The sequence below is a fragment of the Epinephelus lanceolatus genome, chromosome 20, assembly GCF_041903045.1.
Source record: "Epinephelus lanceolatus isolate andai-2023 chromosome 20, ASM4190304v1, whole genome shotgun sequence".
In the NCBI taxonomy this organism is placed as follows: Eukaryota; Metazoa; Chordata; class Actinopteri; order Perciformes; family Serranidae; genus Epinephelus; species Epinephelus lanceolatus.
In genome coordinates, this window is record NC_135753.1 from 19,299,518 (window position 1) to 19,326,108 (window position 26,591).

At 41.4% G+C, this 26,591-nt stretch overlaps 1 protein-coding gene across 1 annotated transcript in view; it reads right to left on the reverse strand.

The window, feature by feature from the left end:
- Positions 1–26,591, reverse strand: part of LOC117265084 (sodium/hydrogen exchanger 9-like) — a 106,469-nt gene that overhangs the window by 42,938 nt on the left and 36,940 nt on the right. The window contains exons 10-12 of the mRNA XM_033639476.2: positions 25,695–25,808; positions 19,534–19,645; positions 17,387–17,540 (exon numbers count right to left, since the gene is read on the reverse strand). Coding sequence (XP_033495367.2) covers positions 17,387–17,540; positions 19,534–19,645; positions 25,695–25,808 — 380 coding nt within the window. The remainder of the gene's footprint in view (positions 1–17,386; positions 17,541–19,533; positions 19,646–25,694; positions 25,809–26,591) is intronic.

Below are 26,591 nucleotides of genomic sequence, written 5' to 3' on the forward strand. Positions count from 1 at the left end.
AGGGAGGTGGATCATCATTCACGAGACGAAGAGAAATCATAAATGGCTCCCGAGGATGACACAGTGTTACCTTGACGGGTACCTCAATTTGCATGTGCCTGAAAGCTGGGGTAGGCAGTTTTCTGGACAATACACCTTCCTCCTGCAGCTTTCCCCTCCCTGTCCTAAGCCCACCGGACAACCACAGGTATACATAGAGTAACCCAGTGTTTTCCATACATACATCGTAGAGCTGTGCTCAGCCCCTCCTTGTCCTGCTCTCTCTCTCTTTCTCTCTCTCTCTGTTTATCAGACCATAAATGAGACAAGAATTAGCAAGGTAGCACCCAGTGGTCCCTTCACCTCACTCCTCACTCCACTTCAGCAGGAGACTGGCCAGCAGCTCTGGAAACAGACCTACAGTCAGTGGCTTGAATATGGCCAATGAAAGCCCCAGTTTTAGGTGTCACAACGGGCTGGCGGCAAGCAGCAGTGCCGGGTCTAACCTGTGTAATGGCAGCAACAGAAAGTTTGCTGATCTGGTGGAAAGTTGGAGTGGTCCCATCCCCCAGAGCTGGCTGGATACAGGTTGCTGCAGCCACTGACATGGGGTCTGTCTGTGGAGCAGCTGCCCGCTATCCACTAGGCAAAGTGGTTAATGGTGGCGGAGAGTGAGGCATAGGACGCACTATAATTCCAGGCCTTAGCTAACGTCAGCTGCATAAATGTGATCTCGAAGCTGCAATTATGAGTCTTTGGCTAGGATTAGCAGAAGACCAAACTATTAGCAACATTTTCTCTCTATCTCTGGAATGATTCCCCAATATTGACACATTTTATTGCGTTTGCTCAAAGGCTATGATTTTAATTTTTGCCCAGCGACACCTTAATCAAACTGCCTTCCTCAGCTTTAATAATGACAGGGAGTGGAGGAAGTCACCAAGCAAACAAACAATAGATCAGTGTCTAGTTTTTTTCCCCCACACTGAATCTTATAACTTATTGCAAGGACAAAGTCGAAGAAGGCAAGAAACACTAGCCATCAGATGATCAGACCGGTTATAAACAAACCAAAGAGGAAGCCAAAATAAATGTTAACAAAAATATTACAAAATTTGTTGCACGTAGATGTCCGTTACATTTTGCAGACCAAATTTTTAATTTGTTCAATAATATGGTTTTTGACCAAATACCTGCAAAACATTCAGTAGATCTGCATCAAATTCAGCTTGTGTTAACTGCTAATTAGCAAATGGTAGCATGCTAACTTGATAGGCTATGATGGCAAACCAGGTACAGGTTAGCCTCTTAACACCAGCATGTTTGCATTATCATTGTGAGCACGTTAGCATCTATTCAGAACTGTTTTTCATGCAGTAACATTTTATAAGCTACATTTTGGGTAAGCTGACATCCAAATAAGCATTTAAGATAGTATAGCTAAACTTAGAGTCTACAACTTGTTTGACCTTTCAAGTCTCTTCCCCAGACTCTTGTGCTACATTTCAAGGTCTCGGCAATTAACGTGGTGAGTAAGATGTTTTCATAACTGCTGAGAATGAGGTCAAAACTATGAGGAAAAAAAAAATCTTTTACAAGTATAAACTTGATTCAATGGATGGATCTTTTCAGGCTGTCTCTCTCCTATTTTCTGTCTCCATCTTCTCTTCCCAATGTTCTTTCTGCAATTCTTACAGAGGCAGAGGGGCTGAAATTATAGAGGGCTAAAAATAATGGCTCTATAAATAAGAGGTGCCCATTGAGAGTGATTGAGAGGCGAGGTCGCTAGGCAGCTGGGGATGCTGGGTAAGTTGGATTCATTAGCGCTCTCCACTTCCAAAGAGTAGCCCCCACAACTCTCCCACACAAACACACGGTATGCCTTCCTCATAGACATCACACACACACAAACACACTCACTCATGCACTGATGCAGCATTGGGTGTTGAGTGTTTCAAACACACTTTCTACCTCCGCGGCTCTCTGCAGTGTTGCAAATTTAGCCCCATCAGTACCATCCATCAACCCTCATTACCACTTTCCCGTTCCCTCTGAGGACTCCATGCAGACCACATTCTTAAAGTATTGTTCATCCAGCGGTGGAGTGGAAAAAAGTGTGTGCATGTGCGTTTGCATTTATGCATGTGTGAGAGAGGCACCCCTGTGTCTGTTTTATTATTCATACTCATGTGTGGATCCTCTTTCAGCCCACAGACACCTGCCAGAGGTACACACAGCACATACTGATGTTCTCACTATATTTTCTTTCCCTCTCTGGTGCTTAACTGAGACTTTCTTTAAGCAATAAACTCAAAAATACTTCTCAACAAACTATCTGCGTGTATCCAATTTGCATACGGTGTTCATGCAGAATTCCCTGGTTCTGCATTTACAGGATCTATCAGCCCTCATACACCCACACATGAAGATACACGTGCACACACAAGTGGGCACTTTTATTGCCCTGATGCTCTTTTTAATGGCAGCCCTCCTCCCTCTCCGTATTGACGTCACGTCCATTAGGCCATGCCTCTGGGCCATTTTAGTGGAGGCTGCAGCGCAGGACTCCAATGTACGAGACCCCTGGCCAGAGTCAATCTCCACCTGATAAACTCACTGTATTGGTTGATCTGACAGACGCGGTTACCACAGCAATCTGTTCAGCCTCTCCGCACACCGCCACGACTATCAATCTACAGCAAGAGGAAACCCATTGAACTGTGTGTCAGAGGGTAGGCCAGTGTGTTAACAGTGGCGCATGCACTCTGCAAGCTCTCACCTGTTTATTGTCTATGCACGCACACACACACGCACACACACACATACAGCTCAACTATCAACACACATAAGGGTGTTGATAGTTGAGCTGAGAGAGGACTATCTGTATCTGGTGCCACAGAGAGTAACCCTGGCAGGCTAATGTGAAGAGATAACGTTTCACGTCTGATCAACATCAGAATCATAATTCATTGGCCTCTTGCAGCCTCCACCTCTCTTATTATTTTCCCAACAGCAACATCTTCAATTAGGGACCTACTTATCCCAGTTACAAGCCTGTTTTCAAACCTTGAATATAGCACTTAAGTCTCAGCAACACCTTACCACCTTACAAGTTGCACTGACTGACTCTTTCCCCTTCATGAATATAGAATGAGAGTGAAGTACATAGGCATCTTCAGCCTGAGCAAAACAGAGTTAGCCAGACTCAAGTGGTGACAACGCTGTGCTGCCTGGTGTAACAGAAATGGCAAATGGCGACTAGGGTTGTGTAAATTCGGAGCAACTGCGCAAATGAGGACAGGCTGAATTTTGACAGCAGAGCCTTTTCCCTATCTGAGAAAAGGAATGTCTGAAATGTTAAAATGAAGCTTGGTTCTTCAACACTCGAGAGACATAATCAATGGTCGGTGCGGCTGGCTGAACTCGCAGCGTTCCGCTGTGACTTAGTGCTGCACATCTAAACCCTGTCGCCAACTGGAGCTGAGCTCAATGTAATGAGAAATGAGACTTAACTTTCAGTACAGCGAGGGAGGGAAAATCACCTAAGGAGGAACAGGAGGATGGAGAAAATTGAGGAAGAAAAGAAGAGAGAGAGGGAGAAAGAACTGCAGGTTGTTTTGATAAATAACAGCGACAAAGTGTTCTGGGAACAGCATTATAGCTCCAATCCATCACTGGATCATCAGGCTACATTAATAATGAATGTGTTTTGTAGACGTAAAAAGTTGAGTGTACAGACAGATGTGTTTTGCTTGACAAATAGAACCAACAGTCACCTGACCCCCTCGGAGAGGACAAAAGAAAAGATGGATAATTTTCTTCCACATCCAGAAAGCTATTGTACAATAAAGATTGCTTTGGAAATCCCATTAAAGAATATGTTACATTTTTAAAGCAAGAAAAAAAAAGCCTCTCTTCCCCGTCTAAGTTCCAAAGTCATCCCTTGTTGTAGATTGGTTTTCTAACTCACACTTCTCTTGTATTTTCCCATTTCCATTTGTTACAAAGCAATCACTCTGACTGGACAGAATAAAGAATATGCCAATGAAGGAGAAGTCAGGATTTAAGCTTTTCTCTTTCACTGTCTTATTGCCTCCTTTCCTTATCTGTCGGGGCAAACCTATGCAGGAGTCATTCATCTTTGGAGTCCTTTGAAGTATCTTCCATACAATCGGGTTGACATCCTCTTATTATGGGCAGTGTGTATTTGCCTGTGTACATGAGGATGTGTGAGTGACTTTTGTCTCTCCTTCAGTCTGCTATGCCTATATATTAGCTGGGAGGAGGTGTGTAAATGTGTGTGCATGTGTGTGTGGCCTTTTTCTTGTATTACACAGTCCTCACAATTGGAAAAAAATGTTATCAAAGCTCTACAGGCAGATGGATGTCAAAAAGAGTGAGCCAGCGAGTGAGCGAGCGAGTGATAAGAGGTCAGTGGGGCATGAAGGAGAGTGAGTGACATCAGAGACATGCTTTTCCACCCGTCCATCTGTCCACTCGAAACAAAAAGGCCAGTCATTAGCCAGGCTCCAGCTGTTACATCTTAGCCTCCAAGTTTCGAACACTGCTCGCTTACATGTGCACACACACATACAGACAGTGACGCAAACATACTACAGCGGAGAGCAAGGCCTCGTCTGTCCTACACTATGACCAACATGAAGTATTTTGAAATGACATCATCTCACAAGACTGTAATGGCTTGCATGTGAGCTATTTTCTCATCTTGTTCTGTTTTTAAATCACTCTCGCTCCATGGAGTATGCAAATTAACAAGACTAAAAGTCTACAGCCATGCTGGCGGCTCAGTGAGGCTGTACTTAGGCACAGCGGTGCTTTTAGCTAAATGGTTACATCAGCATGCCAACAAGCTCACACTGACAATGTTAACATGCTGATATTAAACAGGCCAATGTAACCATCTTAAATTAGCACATTAGCATGCTAACATTTATTAATTAGCACTAAAAGCATAATGCAGCTTAGGCTGATGCAAATGTCTTTAGTTTTGAAAGCTTTGAACTACCAACCGACCAAAGTTGCCATCCATAGTCATGCCGCTAAATTGCTAAAACATTAAAGGGGAAACTATAAGGCTAATTTTCAGGTTCATACTTGTGTTTTACACATACAGCCTAAACAAATAATAAACACTGTCTCCTACACTGTGCTGGAACACCTAAATTTATCCTCTGTCTGAGACACTTCATTCTAGCACCTGTCTCTTTAAGCTCCCTTCCTGAAAAAGCCCTGTGTGCTCTGATTGGACAGCATTCCCAGGTCTTCTGCATCTGTGCTACTGGTGTCTTTGCATTGTCATTGCTAGCTTCTAAACCAAAATCTTCACAACTGGACCTTTTCCAACAAGAGTCAGATCTGGAATCAGGGTGGAATTAACAACAGCAACAACCAAAATTACATGTTTCCCTGACATTAGCATGTAGCTACATGTAGCAGTGTATGTGTGCATGCCTGGAGCAGATGACCATATAAAGAAATTAGTTGCAAGCTAACTTCAGCTTGGACCCAAAGTAGAAAAAACATTGGAAACAGTATCCAGAACGGTCTGAAGCCTGGTGTTTTTGCTCAAAGGGATTACTTTAATTTATGTTTAGCTCATTTTTTTGGAACATCTAAAGACATCTATTATGACAGAAAATAAGGAAAAGCCTCATAGCTCTGCTTTAAGTTAGACTTGAAAGCAGCAGTGTTGTTCAAATAAACAGCAAAGCCAAATGCAGTAAACACAGAGCAGAAACAGGCCATAGACCTCGTGATCGCTGCTGCACCTCTACAACTATGGCTACCACTAATAATAGATAAGCCCAAATGCTGAAAGCAAAATAAACCTATTAGTCTGAGCTGGGTCAAGGAAGAATAATGATATTCAAAGTGAAAGGCTTGAAGAGGACATGACTGGCCAACATTCAAAGCCCAGGGGCCCTCAGACTTCTTACTGTGACTGGGTCTCAGATCTCCCCAGGGGTGCCCTGCCACCTCTGGCCCTCATCAAAGCCAAGGAGACAGACCGAGACCGGGAACCGGCAGTGTGGCATTGTGTGTGTGTGTCTGAGGGCTTGCGATACTGCTCGGGCATAGTGTTACACAGACAAAAGGAAAGACACAAACAAACAGAGCACTGTGACATGGCGTCATTTGTAATAATTTAACAGTATTTTTTGGTGGCTGAATAATCTGCTGGAAGAATCCTACAACTGGTGGCAAATAAGAAACATGAGTCTAGACAATAATTAGTCTGTATTTGGGGCATGTTACTGATTCTCAGATAAAAATTAGACAAACAGCCTGTACCATAAGTGGCCTATACCACACTTACCACACTTTAGACCAACAATACATTCTGTAAAGACTGATAACGCCTTAAGCAGAGATCATATCAACATGTATACTCTGTAATTACTGACCAATCACAAATAGTGGCTTTGAAAACAATAACAAACATGGCTGTTTTCCATGCTGGTGCAAAGCAGACGCTGGAAGATTGCCATTTTTTTTCCAGGCACAAGGAAAGGTTTTGCCCTCCTGGCCCTGTTAAGTTATCCCATGGCTCCAAACAACGCTGGAGCACTTTGCACAAACAAAGTAGTCTGTGCAAAAGGTGGTGAGGTGCACATACATAAACCTATTCAATATCTCATAAACCTCTTGTATGTATCTTGAAGAGTTTCAACCATGGACGTATTATGACACAATGGGCCCGAACGTGAAACAGCCCCATTCCCTCGAAGGGCAAATACAATGTGCGGTTGTTTCTCCTCACAGAGCTGAAGGACACATATTGCATGGAGTACTCAACCCATCTAATGGAAGCCCTATATATAAACTGAGGGGGGCGAAACACTCACTTTAAATGTACAGTGATAGTTTCGTTCTTGTGACATCTTCAAAGTGAATGCTTAAGCTATTCCTTTCATTTCTCATTTTCTAGGGTATTTTCAGGAGGGGTTCTATTATTGACATAAATGACTGAGGCAGAATTTATACTTCTGCGTTGAATGGACGCCATACCTACGCCGTAGGCTCTGCGTCGACATAGAGCCTACGGCATACCCTGCACCATACTGATGTGCACCTCCCCAGCAATGTAACTACGCATCATGGCGATGCAGACCTCCTGTCTATTTTTGTAAGTCGACACCATTTCCCTCAGTGGAAACAAAGCTTTTATTCACTTTGATTTCACAGGTAAGAAACAAAAAAAATGTGAAGACAAAAAAAGCCTCCACAAAATAGCATTTTATGTCTTGTGTGATTTATCCTGGCTTCATATGAATAGAGGAAATCTCCGCTCCTCGCTAGGCTAATTTATACAATGTAAAATGCCATAAGCTTGAGCTAATAACGTTAGCATGTTAAATTTGTTTGGAAAATGTGTTTAGTGTAAGACTTTTGTTTTGTCGGTGAACCTTGTGAGTTGTAATGGAGTTGAATATTGTAATGTTGCCTTTGTAAAATGTTGCTGTTGTCTCTGGCTTCATATGGGTAGAGAGAAGTGCACTAGCCACTAGGCTAATTTATACAATGTAAATTGCCATTAGCTTGTGCTAAAAACATTAGCATGTTGTATTTGTGGGAAAAATGTGTCCAGTAAAAGAGTGTTTTGTCTGTGAATGCTGCGAGTTATTGTGTTTAAAATTTTCCCTATTTAGCCATATTCAATGTGTGTTTTGGGTGTTAAATGTAAGAATATTTAAAAGAATAATAACCCATGACTCAATACATACGTTCCAAGAATTATAGGAAACCTCTGAGAATATACATATTGCCAAAGTTGACATAATTATTATCTCTATAGTGCACCTGTCTCAAAAATTACAACTTTCCAAACATATCAGGCTTGCTTTTCATCTTCAACATATACACAAGGTACAGGAAAAAAAATAGCTTAAAACGGATCCACTCAATCCTCCTCCTGCTGATATCGTATTGAACAATATATTCTTTTGAAGATTGTGCTGCACCGCACCGAGGTTGAGCTTTCATCCTTGGACACCAAAACTTGTTGCCTGGTTGAGCTTGCATTTGCACTTGAATGATAAAAGACCTCTTTATGGTTGTTTTACTATTGTTCTCATATTTCTTTTTATATCAGAGATTTCTCTCAGATGAGTATACTCTGCTCCAATGTTTGTTTTTGCCTCCTGCAGAGTAAAACTACCATTAACTGACAAGTGTGTGGGTTTGTGCAGCGGAAAGCAAACGTCCCTGGAGGTTGGGGTTGGGCTCGAGCAACAAGCATGACAATGCAGAGGAGGGAACGAGAGGAGGAGAAAAGAAAAATGACCATTATACAGTTTCATGGTAAGTTGTGTGTAGATACATCAATAATTACTATCAATTGCACAATACAGGAAAATAATATTTTCATTACTGTTGGCAGTTTAGTGTAAATAATCACTTTATTTTGCTGCGGCATGATGAAACTCTCAAGTGTGGGCAATAATGTACCTTGAAATTGAGACTGAAATGGAGAGGAAAGAGAGGAACTGGAGAGAAGAGGAGAGGCAGACAGTCGAAGCCTTAAAAACATATTTTGTCTCGTGTTCAAAGTCTGATGTCTGACTGAACAGTAAGTAAACTGAAAACAGAAGCAGGGTTTTTCACTCTGTAGTTCTCATGTGGTTTGAGCTTTAACCATCTATCTAAACACGCAGCACATAAATTTCACACTGCAGTCTGACAGACAGCTCATCTGTCTCAGCTCAGCTCACCCCTATATGGCATGCATTTCTGAGTGTGTGTTTGTAGAAATTTGTTTGTGTATGTGTGTGGCTGGCTGTGAGGAGTCTTAAGATGCTGTAGCAGAGTAGTGGAACAAACAATGACATTCTATATTAAAACCGTTCTCATCCCCAAGGCATTGTATACAGCAGCTTGGTCAAAATTCCTTGGTTTGTGATACCAACACACATGGCACCCTTTTAGTATCTGTATGAGACACACCAGACTTTCACCGAAGTCCTGTGTAAATCCATCCACGGTAATGACGTAGCATAAAGAGCAAGAGAGTCCACATCACAGGACTTTCACCCAGGAAACCACTGTTTGTGTCCCATGTCAAAAGAAGACTTTTTTTTTAATATCGTGATATACTTGCTACTAAAGTAAGTGAAGTTACATACCAAACATACTTATTTAAAACCCTAACCAAGTAGTTGTCATAGTCTGTGCCTTTCCTTCCTCATGTGTCAACCCAAGACACCACTTCTTGCTTTATTGAAATAAATCCACTTAAAACTGAACAGCTATATCATGCTTTTGGGTCCAGCTCTCTCTATACTATACAACAGTAGTTTTGTTTCCTAAAACTGAAGTAGTTCTTGTGACCGTCAAAGTTTATTTTGAAAGAACACTGTAGCACAGACTTTCAACCTTCTTCTTTCAGGGACATCTGTTCCATCTTTGAGTAAACTGACGATCCCTGACAAAGTGACATATTTTATTAATGTTTCATATTATATTTAATGCACAACAACAACAAGTACAGAAACAGTACAGAACAACTGATAAACTGTGCAACTAACCCAAACAGTGAACGCCAAACCCGCGACGTTTGTGTAAAACGAGCGAGTTAGATTAACTTTGAACAGATTATTTCCTGTGAATATTGCAACAGAGATGAGTTTCCCTGATATTTTTAGTGTCTTTTCATGTGATTCTCTGTCTGTATTATGCATTTTGTAAATTTTTAACAATCATACATACTTAATAGGCCGAGGATGAGGCTGTTTGGCAGAGAGTGAAGGCTCTGAACATAGATTGTGTTCAGGTCACCATGCCCTTTATCCTGTGAGATATGTTTTGAGTTTATATCTTGAACAACATGTTAAACTTAAAAAAATAACAATTTTATTTGGTTTTCTACACAGAAGTAAATGAAAGGCTGAGGTTTGTATAAGTGTATGTATTTTTAAAAAGTTTACTAAAACAACTTAAAATGAAGAAGGCCTTGTGACCCCCCCATAGGGGTTAAGAGGCCACCGCTGTAGCATGTAATAGGGGATTTATACTTGTGCAGCAGACCCCATGCCGTAGCCTACCCACGTGGCCTACACCGTTGTGAGCATTAATACTTGTGCGGTGGTGTGTCTGTGTCACTCTGTAGTTACACCTCCAAAACACTAGTTGGTGGTGGGGTTTCTGTGAAGTGCTGTAAAGTTTAGTTGATTCAAAACACACCCATAACACACATTAAATATGGCTTAATTATGAAAATTTTAAACAAAAGTACACAAATCGGCTTTACTATGAATCGCAGCATTGACAGACACGTCACAGACCTCTTTTACTGGACACATCCCCACCCCCACACAAGCCTATGGCATTTTGCATTGTATAAATTAGGCTAGCTGACTTCTCTCTTCTCATATGAAGCCAGAGACAACAACATTTAAAAAAGGTAATCTTACAAAATTCTGCTCTATTACAACTCACAAGTGTCACCAACAAAACAACTGTCTTAAGCCCCTTTTACACTGCCAGATTTTCCGCGAATGTTGGGCTGTTTTGCTGGCACGCTGCGAGCGTTTATACACACAGAGGCGGATTGGCGAGTTGATCTGAGGTGCCCAATTTTCCACCTCGTAGGGTAGTCACATTGGCGGAACCCTTTTAGTTTAAACAGACTGAGGTGGCCTTCTGCAACGGGAGGGGCTGTTGATGACTTGTGGGAGGAGCTGCTGATGACGCCACATGTGCGACCCACTGGCGGTGGATAAACAGGAAACAGCTGATAGCAGGAATTAGCGAGCAGCTAGTAGCAAGAGGGAAACACAAACCTGACAGACACTGTAAAGATGAGCAACTGGGAAGACAAGGAATTGCGCGCCCTCCTTGCCCTCGCAAACGAAGAGGCCATTAACCGCCAGATGATGGGGACGGTGAAGAACGGGCTGACTTATGAGAGAATCACCGAAGGACTGATCAGCCGCGGCTTCTTTCCCACGTCACTGTTTACATCACACGCTGAGCTACACATTTTGTTACTTGCTCACACCCCCCATTGCCCCGAAAAAGGCGCATTCTGTTAAAAGTAGGTAGGCGGCATTTTGCCGCACTCCCCCATTTTGTTTTTATACTGCCAATGCTGAAAAAAGACTGATTGAGCTTTCCTGCAAATTTGCACAATTCCTATCTAAAAAGGGTTTTATATTAAACACATTTTCCACACAAATATAACATGCTGACCTTATTAGCACAAGCCTATGGCATTTTACATTGTATAAATTAGCCTAGCAAAGAGCATGCAAAACTGACACTAGAGGAGTACCTAGAGCGTCATAGGGCCACTGACCAAGCTCCCGAATTTGAAAAGATAGTCTTCACAAATAAACACTTTTGTGATTATTGAAGCCTCAATGCAATCGCCAGAAGTAAAAAACTATCATTAGGCTATAAACAAACCACACTACAGTCACATGACCTAATGTCACCACCATAATAAGACTGTAAAGCCAAGATGCATAGAAGCTTCAAAGTTCACAAGTGGGGTATTTACTCATGTATTTAATGTCGTAGATCAAAACTTGCCAGTCTCCTAAGCTTGTGTTAACCACAAACCTTATCAGGCATCTAACCAAAAACCCATTCAAAAAACCCACTGACTTTGAGACGAGGCATCGTGAGTGGTAAAATGCTAGTTTGGAGGGAAACATGTTGCAACATTGCCTCGATATGTTTTCCCTCTGAGCCTCAATTATAAAAGTGAATGAATTCTAGAGCCCACTTTGTGGTTAGAAACTTTCTTTCTTGGACAGTTATTGGGTAACACTGGGCGAGCTGATGAAACCAGCATACAGGATGTACCACACCGCACAATGTTGAGGAGGAAGTCAATAGTTCAGTGCAGACACACAGTTCAGTTTGTCTGTTTGTACATCTATCAGCAACACATCGCCTACTCAAACCTGTAAACACCTGAGGAATGAAACATTTTCCTCTTTAGTGTTTGAATTGGAAATTCAAAACAGATATGTCAGACTGAAAGAGACAGATAACCATCACAATTTCCTGTCTACAGTTGTGATACCAGCTTTTTTTCCTGAACAAATTGCACAAAGTGGAAACAAGAGACATTTTACCATCTCTTTTTCTTTTATTTGATGCCTGCAGTAGTAGGTCTTTTGAGGCAGCTATAGGGGTAAGGGGGGGGGGGGTAATTTCACACAGAGTACAACTTTCAAAGACTCCTCCACAAAGCCATTTCAGAGATTGAATGGAAGTTAAATTTGCTCCAGGTGAAGAGATGTAATGTATTATTCACCGAGATGAGTCTCTCTAAATTGTTACTTGTCCCTTCACTTCATACAATCGGATGAGGGAAGGGAGATGAAGAGGGAAGTGGAGGTGGGAGTTTGGGATGGGAAGTGAGGAAAACAGAGCTATTCTCTGAAACATGACAGCCCTGAAGGCTCGTCGCAGTCTACTGTGATGAGCTCCTGAGATGGAACGACTATCCACAAAGACAGCAGTGTCATGGGGATAGAGATATGCAGTCACTAGAGGTGCACTATTCAGGACACATATCCACAGGTACACATGCATACACACATGCCAGGAGGGTAGGTATGAGAAAAAACACTAATATAAGTCGAGAGCTGTAAAGGTGAAATTTTCTACAATGAATAGTTGGGCTTGTACTGCCAAGGGCTGGTACATGTTTTAAAAAACATAATTAAACCAATAAATAGATTTAAATAAAATACCTGTTATATTATGCATTTCCATTATTATTTCGGCTGCACAATCTGCCTCTGTGTCCTAATGAAAGGCCCTGAAACCAATTTCTCAATAAGCTATTGCTACAAGCAGTGGTTTCCTACATGTTTTTCTGCATATGCTAGAACACCACTTGCTATTTTACACTTTAATTTTACATGACATTACTATTTAATAAAATCTGTATTTGTGTTTTTCTCATTTGTTTCAAGGCACAAAATGTTATTCCAAGCAGACTGCTAAGGGGGATATTTTAAAATCATGGCTGCCTTTTTGGTCACAAATATCCTGTCTGTCCTGCGATGTCTGTGCACTTCCTTAAAATCTTAGACTTAAATGTACACCCGGCAAGGTAGATTAGGTAAGTCATTAATACTAAAGCCAATAGAGTGCCCCAGGGATGACGTTTCTCTGTAGGTCGATACAGAAGTTAGCATTGCACTAGTTCCCTCATCAAAAAGTCTATGGGAGTTTTCCATTGGATTTTGGATTACTGCAGAAAATAAACTCTGTGACAAACAAAAGAGTATGATACTTACATATTTTGTTCAGCAAGATATCTCGCTGACCTTGTTCCCACTCTCTGACCTTTTCAATCTGTCCTTATCTACCTGTGAGGTACCAGCTATCTGGAAGCAAGCACGCGTCACTCCTCTCTTTAAAGGCGGCGACAATCTCGATCCAAATAACTATAGACCCATATCCATCATCTGTTCTACTGTCAAAGTCTTTGAGAAATCATTTTTAACCAGTTATTCCAACATCTTAAGACTAATAATATCCTATCCCCTTTTCAATCTGGTTTTAGACCCAATCATTCAACTTCTACTGCTCTATTGAAATTTACCAACGATGTGTTCTCTGCTTGTGATGCTGGTAATCTCACAGGTGCCATCTTTCTCGATCTTGCAAAAGCTTTTGATTTAGTTGATCATTATTTACTTCTTGACAAGTTGTATGCTGTGGGGTTATCCAAAAATGCATTATTATGGTTTAACTCTTACCTTCACAATAGAATGCAGTGTGTTGTTCTTCAAGATCATAAATCAGAATTTTATGTTCAGCAAAGAGGTGTCCCCCAAGGTTCGACCCTGGGTCCACTTCTGTTTTCCATTTTTATTAACAATCTTCTGGCAATCTGCTCCTACTCGTCTGTTCAATTATATGCAGACAATACAGTCATCTATAGCTCCAAACCCAACCTTCCACAAATTCATACATCTGACTTCAATACTATACAGGACTGGCTCCTATCTAATAAATTATTATTAAATAAAGCCAAATCTTTTACTATGGTTTTTGGCACAAAACAGAACATTAAAGTAAAATCCAACAAATTAAACATAATATGTAAAGATGGCTCATCTCTGCACAGAGTTGATAAATTTATATACCTAGGTCTTGGCTGGATTGCGAGTTATCATTCAAAATACATATTGATTCTGTTCTTCATAAAGTGAACTATGAAATTAGTGTTCTATATTGTTCTAGGAACTGTTTCACCCTCAACACCCAAAAGAAACTGGCCTCTCAACTCATTCTTCCTTTTTTTGATTATGCTGATGTTGTGTACATGAATGCCTCCAAGACTAATCTCCTAATAAGCTCTGTAGATTTGTTCTTGGTTGTCCCTTCACCACTCATCACTGTTCCATGTATAGTTCACTTAACTGGTCATCACTTGAAACAAGAAGACATATTCACTGGCTTCAACTGATTTTTAAATGCATACATTTTGATTATCCTCATTATCTAAAACAATATCTAGTTCAGTATTCATCAAGATATCAACTTAGACTTTCAGCACAATCCTATTTCACTGTACCTTCTGTTCATAAATTAATTGGAAAGAGAGCTTTTAGATTTATGGCCCCATCACACTGAAATAAATTACCACCACATATTCGTTCCCTGACATCCTTTCACATGTTCAAAAGCAGTTTGTCTTCTTATTTTAAGTTGAACTGCACATGCTTCAGGTGATGTGTTTATATATATATACATATATATATACCTGTGTCTGACTGTCTGTCCCGCCCTGATTAGCCTCACCTGTGTCTCGTTATCCTTCCCCTCACCAGAGTATATAGTGTGTCTCTCAGTGCCAGTTCTCATCCCTATTGGGTTTGTTTGCCTCCACTGATAGTCCTTCTACGTACTGAACCTGCCTTTTGACCAATAAAGACTGTGTTACTTTACCCAAACTGTCTCCAGAGTCATGCGTTTGAGTCTATTCTCACCTGGTTCATCAGTTGTTACACTAACTACACTAAGGTCGCGTGATCTAACATCACCGCCATAACACGAGCAAAGCTGTGTTTGGAGCAGCTCGGTATTTAGCCACTTGTTAGCAACCACCTTTTTCAAGACACACAGAAGCTTCAAAGTTCATGAATGGGTATTTACTGACATTTATGTAGTAGAACGAAACTCGAAAGTTTCTTAAGCTTGTGTTAACCACAGACCTTATTTCAGTCATCTAACCACAAACCCATTCAAAAGAGCCATTTACTTTGAGATGAGACACCCCTCAGTGGTAAAATGCTAACCCATTTTCAGGTTTTAGGACTCATTCCAGGGGCACTGTATCACTGTCTCATACAGGAAACACCTGAAACCTCTAGTGCAGAGCGGACTTGTCATAGAGCGAGAGTTAGCATTAGCATGGTGAAAATTTGACAGCAAACATGGTAGAGTGTGCAGTTTGTGGATGTAAACCAGACCCTGGAGCTTCCTCCCACTATCTACCAAAAAAACACATCGTAGCAGATATTATTGTATGTTCCACAAACACCACATGATGTCAGCCACTGCTGGTTAGCCTACAAGCTAACAAACAACATAAATAAAAGATACAAACTACACTTACAATTCTCATATGTCTGCTAGTTGATGATTTTGGTGTACAGCAGACTCCTCATCTGAGTCTGGGTCTGCTGAGGCTCCAACATGTACTAGGCCTACAAATGAGTCTCGCTGATGTTTCCTCTAAAGCTAACGCTAGTAGATCTGCTGTCAGCCATTTTGCAGAGACTGTTTTAACTGTTACGTGTGAAAACCATGTACCAAACATACTTTATAACATGTCTGGAGAGGAACTTTAATGTTGTTTACAAATACTTGAAGCTAAGTTTTAATGGGATTTAAAGATGGTCAACAAAGGATCATAAACTCTTCGTGAAGTGAAAGTCGGTGGGTGTTTAAATGTTCCCACCTACAGTGGAGGCAGGGTAACAGGCCAATCGGGAGTAAAGCATTCATACATTATTGGTTTAAAAACTACTAATAGCCCTTAGGATTTTATCTCCCAGCAACGGATTTCACCTGCATTTGGAAGTTGCTGTGTGTAATCTATGAGCCTGAATTCTCACACAGTTCAGTCGTGGTGAAGATAGGATCTAGAGACAACAGAGCAAAAACTCCTTAAGCTGCTCAACTGACACAGAACAAGAGACCCGTGTTTGTGGACACAAATCCCATGCCCTGGAGGAGATATTGGTTCTTTGTCTGGTTCATAAATGTTAGCATTACAATGAAATGAAGCTTATTTGGCTGTAAAAGCTCAAACAAACAACTTGGCAGATTGAATTACCAAAGGCAATCTGCAGTTCATTGACGACAGAGGAGCTCCAGGTTCTGTTTCACATCACAAATTGCTTCATCGTCTGTGTTTTGTAGCACTGAGAGGGGGCGTTTTAATGTGCAAAAATGTTCCAGGGTGTGCACTTTTGGATATATTCTATTCTTTTTTTTACTTTTGATATAGTCTATAAATATCCAATCGGGCAATTCCAATGATCTATTGAACTTGATTTTATTCTGTTTTTTAAAACCAGCTTCTGTTTCTCACCACTGCTTTTATTTACTTCTTCTTTTCTGCACTGAAATTTTTTCAAGATCGCTTTCTTACTGTTAAATTTGCCTTCACTGACAGACATGCGCACACACACACACACACACACACACACACACACACACACACACACACACACAGAGGAAAACCACTGGAGATTCAAAAGCACTGCCTCGAAAGACTGTGGGAGTCAATTATACCACTCTGATCTGGGCCATAGATTACACTTTAGTAATATAAGTATCTAATTACTGCCTTGCATCCTTCATGCCTCTTCTGCACTCCTTAATCATTATCGCCCACTGGCCTCGAATCACACATAGTACGCAGACTTTAAAAGAAAAAGCAGCACTGACTGTGTATTCTTTATATAACTAGGCTACAGTGTTTCTTTTATACACAGGTTTATGTGTACAGCTTGACAAGCTGCATTTTAATGTTATCTCCTCTCTAAAAAGTTTCCAGGGACCTGTAGACCTGCTTTGCCCTGCGCACCAGCTGTGCAAGTCACTAATAGAGGGCAGAGCTGGAGCAGACACACGGAGCTAAGTGCCTGTGTAGGGCTGAGCAGGCAGCGAGGGGAGGAGGGAGAGGCACAATTCGAACATGCTGAGAGAAGCTTTACAAAGAGCTGTTGCATATTAAGTGGGCTGAATCCTTAATGTGAGAGTGTAATTAAGCCGTGTCTGTCTGTGTTTGTTTAAGAGACAGAGAAACCGCAGATGACGGAGGAGAGATGGACAGATGGAGGGACAGGACGATAAGATCTGACTCCATCATACTAGCTGTGTCACTCAGCGAGGTGGTAGCACTAACCTGATGTTCAGACGGCGCAGCGTGGGATCAGCAGCCGTGCCCAGCACCCAGACGGTGAAGCCGACCAGCAGCAGAGTGGTGGTGAGGATGGTGCGCTTCACATCTGTGGATGTGTCTTTTACAGCCAGGCTAAACGCCACAGCCCCCCTGAAACCTGAGAGCAGAGGAGCAAACAGCTGTATTACTGCCATCCATCAAACCACCAGACAACCATCTACCAACCAATTATTTGAAAGAGGCAGGAGAGGGCTCTCCAGCTAATAACTCCGTCTATGGGTAACATATTACACCCTGATTATCACTATCATTGACCAGCTGCTCACCAGCAAAGAGCCCTTAACTTTTAGACTGCTATACAATGGTGACATAATACTTAAAGCCAAAACAATTCCCACAGCAAATCCTTTTCTGCCATGAGAAACAGATGGGGGAGGTGCTGGTGGTGGTGGTGATGATGGGGGAGTTTTGAAAAATAGCAAGACAAGGGCTTTCTACAAAGAAACCTTCTTATGTAAGAGGTAAAGTGGGTCAGGCAAGCAGAGAAACATGCTGCTGCTGCACTACCCCACATCACTTCACATCAAATATTCCTTTCTCCTGCATCATCAAACCATTCAGAGCTTCAACCATTAGTCTCAGACGCCAAAGTGAGGCGATGCCTTATTTAGTTGTCTCCAAAATACAGCTACAAAAATAGAAAAGAGAGCGAGTGAAGTGTTTTTCAAAAAAGATCTGAGATGCTGATACCCATTAATGCGAAAACGCCTTTTGTAATGAGGGTAGTGAATTATTACAGAGCCTGAGGATGGCTCCCGTCTCTGTGTCCACTTACCTGACTTTATGCACACACACAAACACACAGACACAGACACACACACCAACGCACGTCTTCCACACAGGAGACGCAATCTTTCAGCATCCCCACTAATGCCATAAGCTGCAGGCAGTGAAGAGAAAGGAATAATTAAAGGGTTTCCACGGGATAAATTAGGGTAAAAGTTTTCATTTTCGTGTTTCTTGCAGCAATAACACCGCCAACCCAACATTTATGAAAGGAGACGTGGTCAGACAGGATCTTTCCAGCGGTGTTAAAGTGGATAACCACAACAATTGTGCATTTTATGAGAAAAGCAGCACATTTTTTTAACATAGTGCATGCCATAATGTTAATTTTCAGATGTGATGGGAGATCAGATCTGACCTCTGAGGACCATGAGAGGTCAAATCCAAGATGGCCATCATTTCATCAAGTCTAATGCTTAAATTCATTTAACTTTGGCAACCAAGCAGTGTAGAAAAACATTTAAGGTGATGTTTCCAGCTAATTTGGGGATGCAAATCCATTTAGCGAGACTTCTGAGACTATACAATAAAATCAAATACGACAATGGTGCTTGGACATGATCTGTCCCTGCACCAGGGACAGGAAAGAGCCATTTAATTAGGGCGCTTCAGTATGAGGCACCAAGGCTAATATTGACACTGTGTCATCACCCTGAGGACAATTGTGTTTTGTTTACTGCTCTGACTGAACATGCTTCAACTTTTGATAACACATTTAACATTGACTCAAGGGGTGTCGGTGCCTTAGTGGATAGAGCAGACGCCCCATGTACAAGACTGTTGCCGCAGCAGCCCAGGTTCGACTCCAGCCTGTGGCCCTTTGCTGCATGTCACTTCCTCTTGCTCTCCCCCTTTCACGCTTGACTGTCTATCAATTAAAGGGTAAAAGAGCCAAAGTATGTTAACAATGTGGGTGTTAACCTGTGGTGCAACACACTGAAAGTTGTCAAGTTAGAGACTATTGTTAGGCAGAAAGATGCTGCATTTGCAGTTATCAGACTGAGGAGAGACACTCAAGAGGAACGCCACTGTAAGCGGTGAAGATAGTTCATCTTTGCACATTTTCCCCACAGATGCTTCAGTTAGTAGTCATAACCTGGAGCAATTATTGAAAACATGTCCAAAATATGAAGAAATAGATGCTCATGATTTCAAACATAATAGGAAAATAGGCAAACTTGGGTTAATGCTTTGACATCATACCAAAGTCTATGACACATGTATAGCTGAAAAATACAAAAATGTTGCCACGATGAAGATAAATCACAATAAATAATGTTAATAGGTATTCTTAAGAACAGTACCTGCAAACACCATGAAGTGCTGGAAGGCGCATGGTATCTTAGCTGTGCGTCCCAGGTTTAGGAGGAATGACAAGGGGTAGATGTTACAGGCCCTTGATATAAAGATGGAGAGCTGTTCATAATGAGCACAGATTAAGGAGAACACTAGTGACTGAGACACACTCACAGGTTGAAGTACACTCATGAGTCAACATGTTGCCATAGAAATTGGGTTATTTTTCAATGAAAATCATAATTTCTTTTCATCACATTAGAAACCTGACAGTCCTATGGACATGTTGTCAGAAATGCACCAGTTTTCAGTTGTTTGAGATTAAGTATGCAGTCTTGGTTAAGATAAGTTACTGATAATTTAAAGTAGTAGTGTGTATGATTTATGGGGATTTAGTGGCATCTAGTGGTGAGGATTATAGCTTGCAACCAGAGGAAACTTCTCCCAGTTAGAATTCCCTAAGTATCCATGGTTCAGGAGGTTTCTACCAGGAGCTGAATTATCTGCAAAGGTCTCTAAGGCCCCATTTCCACTGAGGAGTATGGTACGGTTCAGTTCAGTTCGGTACACTGAGAAAAGTTGTGGATGGCACCAACGGAACCATTCCATATCGTCCCCATTTTTGGTCGCCCCTCTGTTGGGGGGACCAAAAATCACACACTGCAGTCCATTCATATCAATAGCAGATGGTCACTCTTGCTCAGGGCTGAGTTGTGGCTGGTTTGGAAGGTTTTGTAACCACTGTTCGTACTGTGGAGAGTTTTACATTAGTAAAAACTAACTATAAAAATTAAAGTCTGTTTTGCTGCCTCTTGCAGCAGCTACAGTCTGAAAAAAAAAATTAAATTTTAATATGACAACCTTGACCATTACTCTAGTTGTTTTGTCTGGTTGTTTTTGTCTCTCTTGAATGGCATATGCTTTTAGTAATGAGTGGATCTTCAAAAGTTTATAATATATATTAATATACAGTACAGGCCAAAAGTTTGGACACACCTTCTCATTCAATGCGTTTTCTTTATTTTCATGACTATTTACATTGTAGATTCTCACTGAAGGCATCAAAACTATGAATGAACACATGTGGAGTTATGTACTTAACAAAAAAAGGTGAAATAACTGAAAACATGTTTTATATTCTAGTTTCTTCAAAATAGCCACCCTTTGCTCTGATTACTGCTTTGCACACTCTTGGCATTCTCTCCATGAGCTTCAAGAGGTAGTCACCTGAAATGGTTTTCCAACAGTCTTGAAGGAGTTCCCAGAGGTGTTTAGCACTTGTTGGCCCCTTTGCCTTCACTCTGCGGTCCAGCTCACCCCAAACCATCTCGATTGGGTTCAGGTCCGGTGACTGTGGAGGCCAGGTCATCTGCCGCAGCACTCCATCACTCTCCGTCTTGGTCAAATAGCCCTTACACAGCCTGGAGGTGTGTTTGGGGTCATTGTCCTGTTGAAAAATAAATGATCGTCCAACTAAACGCAAACCGGATGGGATGGCATGTCGCTGCAGGATGCTGTGGTAGCCATGCTGGTTCAGTGTGCCTTCAATTTTGAATAAATCCCCAACAGTGTCACCAGCAAAACACCCCCACACCATCACACCTCCTCCTCCATGCTTCACAGTGGGAACCAGGCATGTGGAATCCATCCGTTCACCTTTTCTGCGTCTCACAAAGACACGGCGGTTGGAACCAAAGATCTCAAATTTGGACTCATCAGACCAAAGCACAGATTTCCACTGGTCTAATGTCCATTCCTTGTGTTTCTTGGCCCAAACAAATCTCTTCTGCTTGTTGCCTCTCCTTAGCAGTGGTTTCCTAGCAGCTATTTGACCATGAAGGCCTGATTGGCGCAGTCTCCTCTTAACAGTTGTTCTAGAGATGGGTCTGCTGCTAGAACTCTGTGTGGCATTCATCTGGTCTCTGATCTGAGCTGCTGTTAACTTGCGATTTCTGAGGCTGGTGACTCGGATGAACTTATCCTCAGAAGCAGAGGTGACTCTTGGTCTTCCTTTCCTGGGTCGGTCCTCATGTGTGCCAGTTTCGTTGCAGCGCTTGATGGTTTTTGCGACTCCACTTGGGGACACATTTAAAGTTTTTGCAATTTTCCGGACTGACTGACCTTCATTTCTTAAAGTAATGATGGCCACTCGTTTTTCTTTAGTTAGCTGATTGGTTCTTGCCATAATATGAATTTTAACAGTTGTCCAATAGGGCTGTCGGCTGTGTATTAACCTGACTTCTGCACAACACAACTGATGGTCCCAACCCCATTGATAAAGCAAGAAATTCCACTAATTAACCCTGATAAGGCACACCTGTGAAGTGGAAACCATTTCAGGTGACTACCTCTTGAAGCTCATGGAGAGAATGCCAAGAGTGTGCAAAGCAGTAATCAGAGCAAAGGGTGGCTATTTTGAAGAAACTAGAATATAAAACATGTTTTCAGTTATTTCACCTTTTTTTGTTAAGTACATAACTCCACATGTGTTCATTCATAGTTTTGATGCCTTCAGTGAGAATCTACAATGTAAATAGTCATGAAAATAAAGAAAACGCATTGAATGAGAAGGTGTGTCCAAACTTTTGGCCTGTACTGTATATATATATTAATTTTGAACAGATTATGTGAACAGCATATATTCTAATCCTCACTTGGAGAAAAAAAAGCATAGCAGAGCATCGTTCCTATGGGCTACGGTCAGCTGCACTTGCCTGAAACTAACTAAATGCATAACCCTGCTATTTTTTAATACCCCATGGAGAGAGACTCTCAATGCTGCCTGTTCTATTTTGTTCTGAAAATGTCGGCGTGCAACCTCATTCTCCAGACGATAAACAAGCTGCAGACTTACATCGATGAGGAAATACGAGTGCTGGATGGGGCAGGTAGTGACAACAACCCTGCCAACATTTAAGGGTACTGTTTGCAGTGGAATCGTTAAATGGACCTAGGGTCTAGGTACCATGTCTGAAGGGTCACTTTTGGTTACAAAGGTACCATACAGAAAGTTTTTGGTGGAAACAGGGCTTTACTCTCCAAAACAAACAGACCTGCTGATTACAACCAGTCAAAACACTGAATAAAGCAGTCTCATGTTTACAATGTTTCTCCTATGCTATTTGGCACATAACAAATGGCCCACTAGCCCAGCACCTGCTAATGTGTGCTTATCTTTTTTTCTGATCCAAATATTCAGGTTTTAAAAAAAATATCAGTGTTTTTCCGATGCTCTTGTCATAAAGGAGCTGTGACTTACTGGAAAAATGTGAATTGGCCTATCAAGAGCCAGTGTTTATATAGATAAACAGCTCATTCTAAGGCGACAAAAACACAACAATTCTTATTTTACAGGTGATTATACACGAAAGAAAAGATACTTATCATATTACTTTCCATTTCTGCCAATATATCCCCCTAAATCCTACAAACTGAACCTTAAAGTTAAGGTTTCACTATTTATTCTTAAACAAAGCCCTGGTTGACTCCACATAGGCTAATCCTTTTAATGCATATAAGACAAGATACACAATTTCATACTGAATACAAAAGTACTAATTCTGTGTGAGATCAGCCGGTTAAAGTATACATATGAATATCAACATAAATATATGTGTGCGCTCACACGCACACGCACACACACAAATAATCTTTGAATATTTGCTGTTTAGGATGCAAACACAGCAGTGTGGCACCATGCCGAGGCATGAAGCCAATCAGGCTCTGCCAGCTGTCTCTGCCCTCCACACACACTTTGATGTTTCACATAGGATGGGACTGAATGCTAAGTGTCCTGGGCAGCAGTTAGGGAGAGGATATCTGTACAATTATCGGGGACATAGCTGCCGTCCTGGATACACTTCACATCTTTTGTCATACTTTGAGAAGAAGTTACTGCAGCGCCATAAAATCTCATATGAGCCTAAGTGCAGCCTGAGATCCTCCAGTTGGTTCTTGTTAGTGGAATTCGAGGCAATAAACTAGAGGAGGCGAGGCTGGCGGAAGTCAGGCAAGCTTTTTACTCCTTTAGAAAACACAATTTTTCAGACCCTCTTTGAAATTTGGTCATTAAGAATCATCTGCACAGATAGGTACCCCTGCTTCCGCATCATAGGGTGATGTGGTTTTAGCTTTTCTACAGTAAGTCTAAATATGATGCCTGGAATAATAAAAGGACCAATATCTTAGGCAGGGGACCTTAGTCTGACAGGGCTATTACTAAAACAGAGCTCCCTCGCACCCTGCAGTCAATATTAGATCTCATGCACCCTATGGATTTTCAAAAGCAATATCCTGCTCCCAAAAGCAGTCATTTCTCTTTATCAAAGGCCTCGAAGCTATTTGAATGGAGGTAATTAAGCACTTTCATCTCAGCCTCATTTCCAATAAAGTCCATCGCCATTGTCACTGACAAAGGCTGCAAGCTATGGCGATTAAAATCTACTGCGTAACCAAAGAGCGATTAACAGGGTTGAATCACTGGGGTTATTTCATTTTTATAGACACTTTTAGCACTGTACAAGAGGACTTCGACCTCCATTTGTTCCTGTTTTTACATCCGGGTCAGCTTCCAGGAGGTGTAGTTAGCCAGATTTCTTTCGCTCTAAGCTTTTGTTATGGAAGCACAATCAAGGCTCAAAGCTCGAGTCAAACATCTTCTCCCTGGCAGCCGCTCGTGCTGAACATAAGAGCATTGGAAAAAGAATCTGCTCAGTCGACTCTTTCTCTGGCTCCTTTGACCCTATGGTGGAAGATGGATTGTAATAATAATTGCCGGCCATCTGGGCACTGGACTGTGAAAGAACAACCCCTTGGAGTGCGGCCACTAGAGTCTCTCCTCAGGCATACGCTACCGTCATGCCAGCTCTCAGGCAAGGACAATAGTAGCCAGCAGTCCATTACCCCTCTGTTCCCCTCAGGAAGTAAAGCTGACAGATACAGCAGCAGCTGTGAATATGAAACATCTGTTATGATAGTATAAGTTTAACATGTGATTTGTATCATTGAGTCTAAGTGTAAAATACTGATTCTGAGCATTTTGACCCCTCAAATTGACATTTACTTATGTTTTTGATGGCTTTCCTTCAGTTAAATTACACTGAAGATGGACACTTTAAGTATCTGGATGTAATGTTAGACTGTGTCAAACTTGTATCAATTAATCATCTTTTTTTTCTGATTATTAAATAAATAATTTAGTGAAAAAATACTCATCACAGTTTGCCAGAGCCTAAATTGACGTCTTCTCATTACATGTTTCATTTGAGAAACAGCCCAAATCTCAAGGATATACAGAGGGATATATTTCTGAGAAGAGCTATAATCGTTGCATTTGAGAAGCTGGAACAGTGAAATGTTGGCATTTCTGGTTAATATAGTTAAACAGTTAATTGACTGCCAAAAATCCTTCTCAAGTCATTTTCTGTTTCTACATCTGGCCAGTAAATGCTAATCAGGTAACTGAACCACTGAACAATATCTTCCATTTCCAGGCAACAAAAGCAAATGCCATCAATAGGCGTTTAACAGTGTTAAAAGCATTTTAGAGTGGATTTTTCCTTTAACGATATGGGAATACTACAAAGAACAGCAGGAGGCTATTTTACTAGTTTCTAGAACTAATAAGATTTAATCTTCAACCTCGACAGGGATACGGTGCTTAATCCACTACAAATTAAAGTACTGTAAGCTTATTTCAAACGGGCAAACATCGTTATTCCACCGAGCCCTGCTAGAGAACAGAAAACAAGCAGCAGTAACAATAATTAAAGACCTATTTGAATTTCTGTTTCATAGGCGTTCCTCGGAGCAAACGCTGCACTGCAGCATCTTAATCTGCAGAGATGGTGATCGCGGGAGACCGACTGAATGGCATTTGCAGAGCTCACCGGATCAAACCTGTACAATTTAAGTGCTGAGAGTTTTTTTTTAAAGAACTGGGGAAATTACTGCACTGCACTGCAGCAGAGAGGCAAGATAGAAAACAGGATAACCTCTCTGGTCAGATAAGTGGCAGATGATTGTGCAGATAAGGATTATGGCAGAGTGTGGATGAGATGGAACAGAACAGAACAGAACAGAACAGAACACCATTTTGGGGGTCTGAGTGGGATCCAAAGGCTGCACAGCGGGGGGTGAAAATGCTCCATCATGTAGTAGAAAAGGATACAAATGCCCCAGAAATGAAGAGAGCTTTGAAGACATGGTGAGGGAACGTCGACAATACATATCCCATGTAGCTGAAGATGAAAATCTCCCCCAGGAAGTTGAAGACTTCAAAGAGCTGCAAATTATAAAAGGGATTGAGAGGATCATGAGGGAGAAGGTCATCCGAGATAGGGAGGGGTTCAGGGTGGATGGTGTGTGGATGGTGTGTGGATGGTGTGTGCATGTGTGTGTGTGTGTGGCGGGGTGACAGTGAAGGACTCGGATCATATCTGAAATGGGTAAACAGGCTTAGATTTGCACAAACACAACAAATCCAGTGTTGATGTTATTCCCTGATCCTTTGAGGGAGCAAGTACAAACATCTACAGCTTGAGGCCAGAATGTGGTTGCATGTAGCACCAGACATTTTTTGTCATCATTCTCTCGTTAAAGATTTTTATTTGAAACATGCCATTTGTGGAAATGTGTAACGGCTTGCTTTCCGGACTCAGAAAGACTTGTTCCTTTCCCATAATACTTCCTGATTGAGGAATATTGCAAGTCATCGACTCAGTCCGACATTTCCTGTAATGATCCGGGCCACATCAAAGAGCTTGGATGTCATTTACTTTGGCTGAAAATAGAATCTGAATTATTTTAATGGGGCATTTCTGCATAAGAAATCAAATATTAATTAAGGTCCTTATGTTGTATCTGGATTAAATTAGAGCAGATGTTATGATTTCATTAATGATTTATTATTTTCTGTTTTTATCAGTTTAACCAGCTTTGCTGTACAGCCCTGGTAAAAAGCTATCTAATTGAATAAATGTACCTTTTCCCTTAAGGGTTCCACAAGCACAAGGACAAGACATGCCAAAGTGAAAAACATTTCTCCTACTAACTATTCAACCAGTGT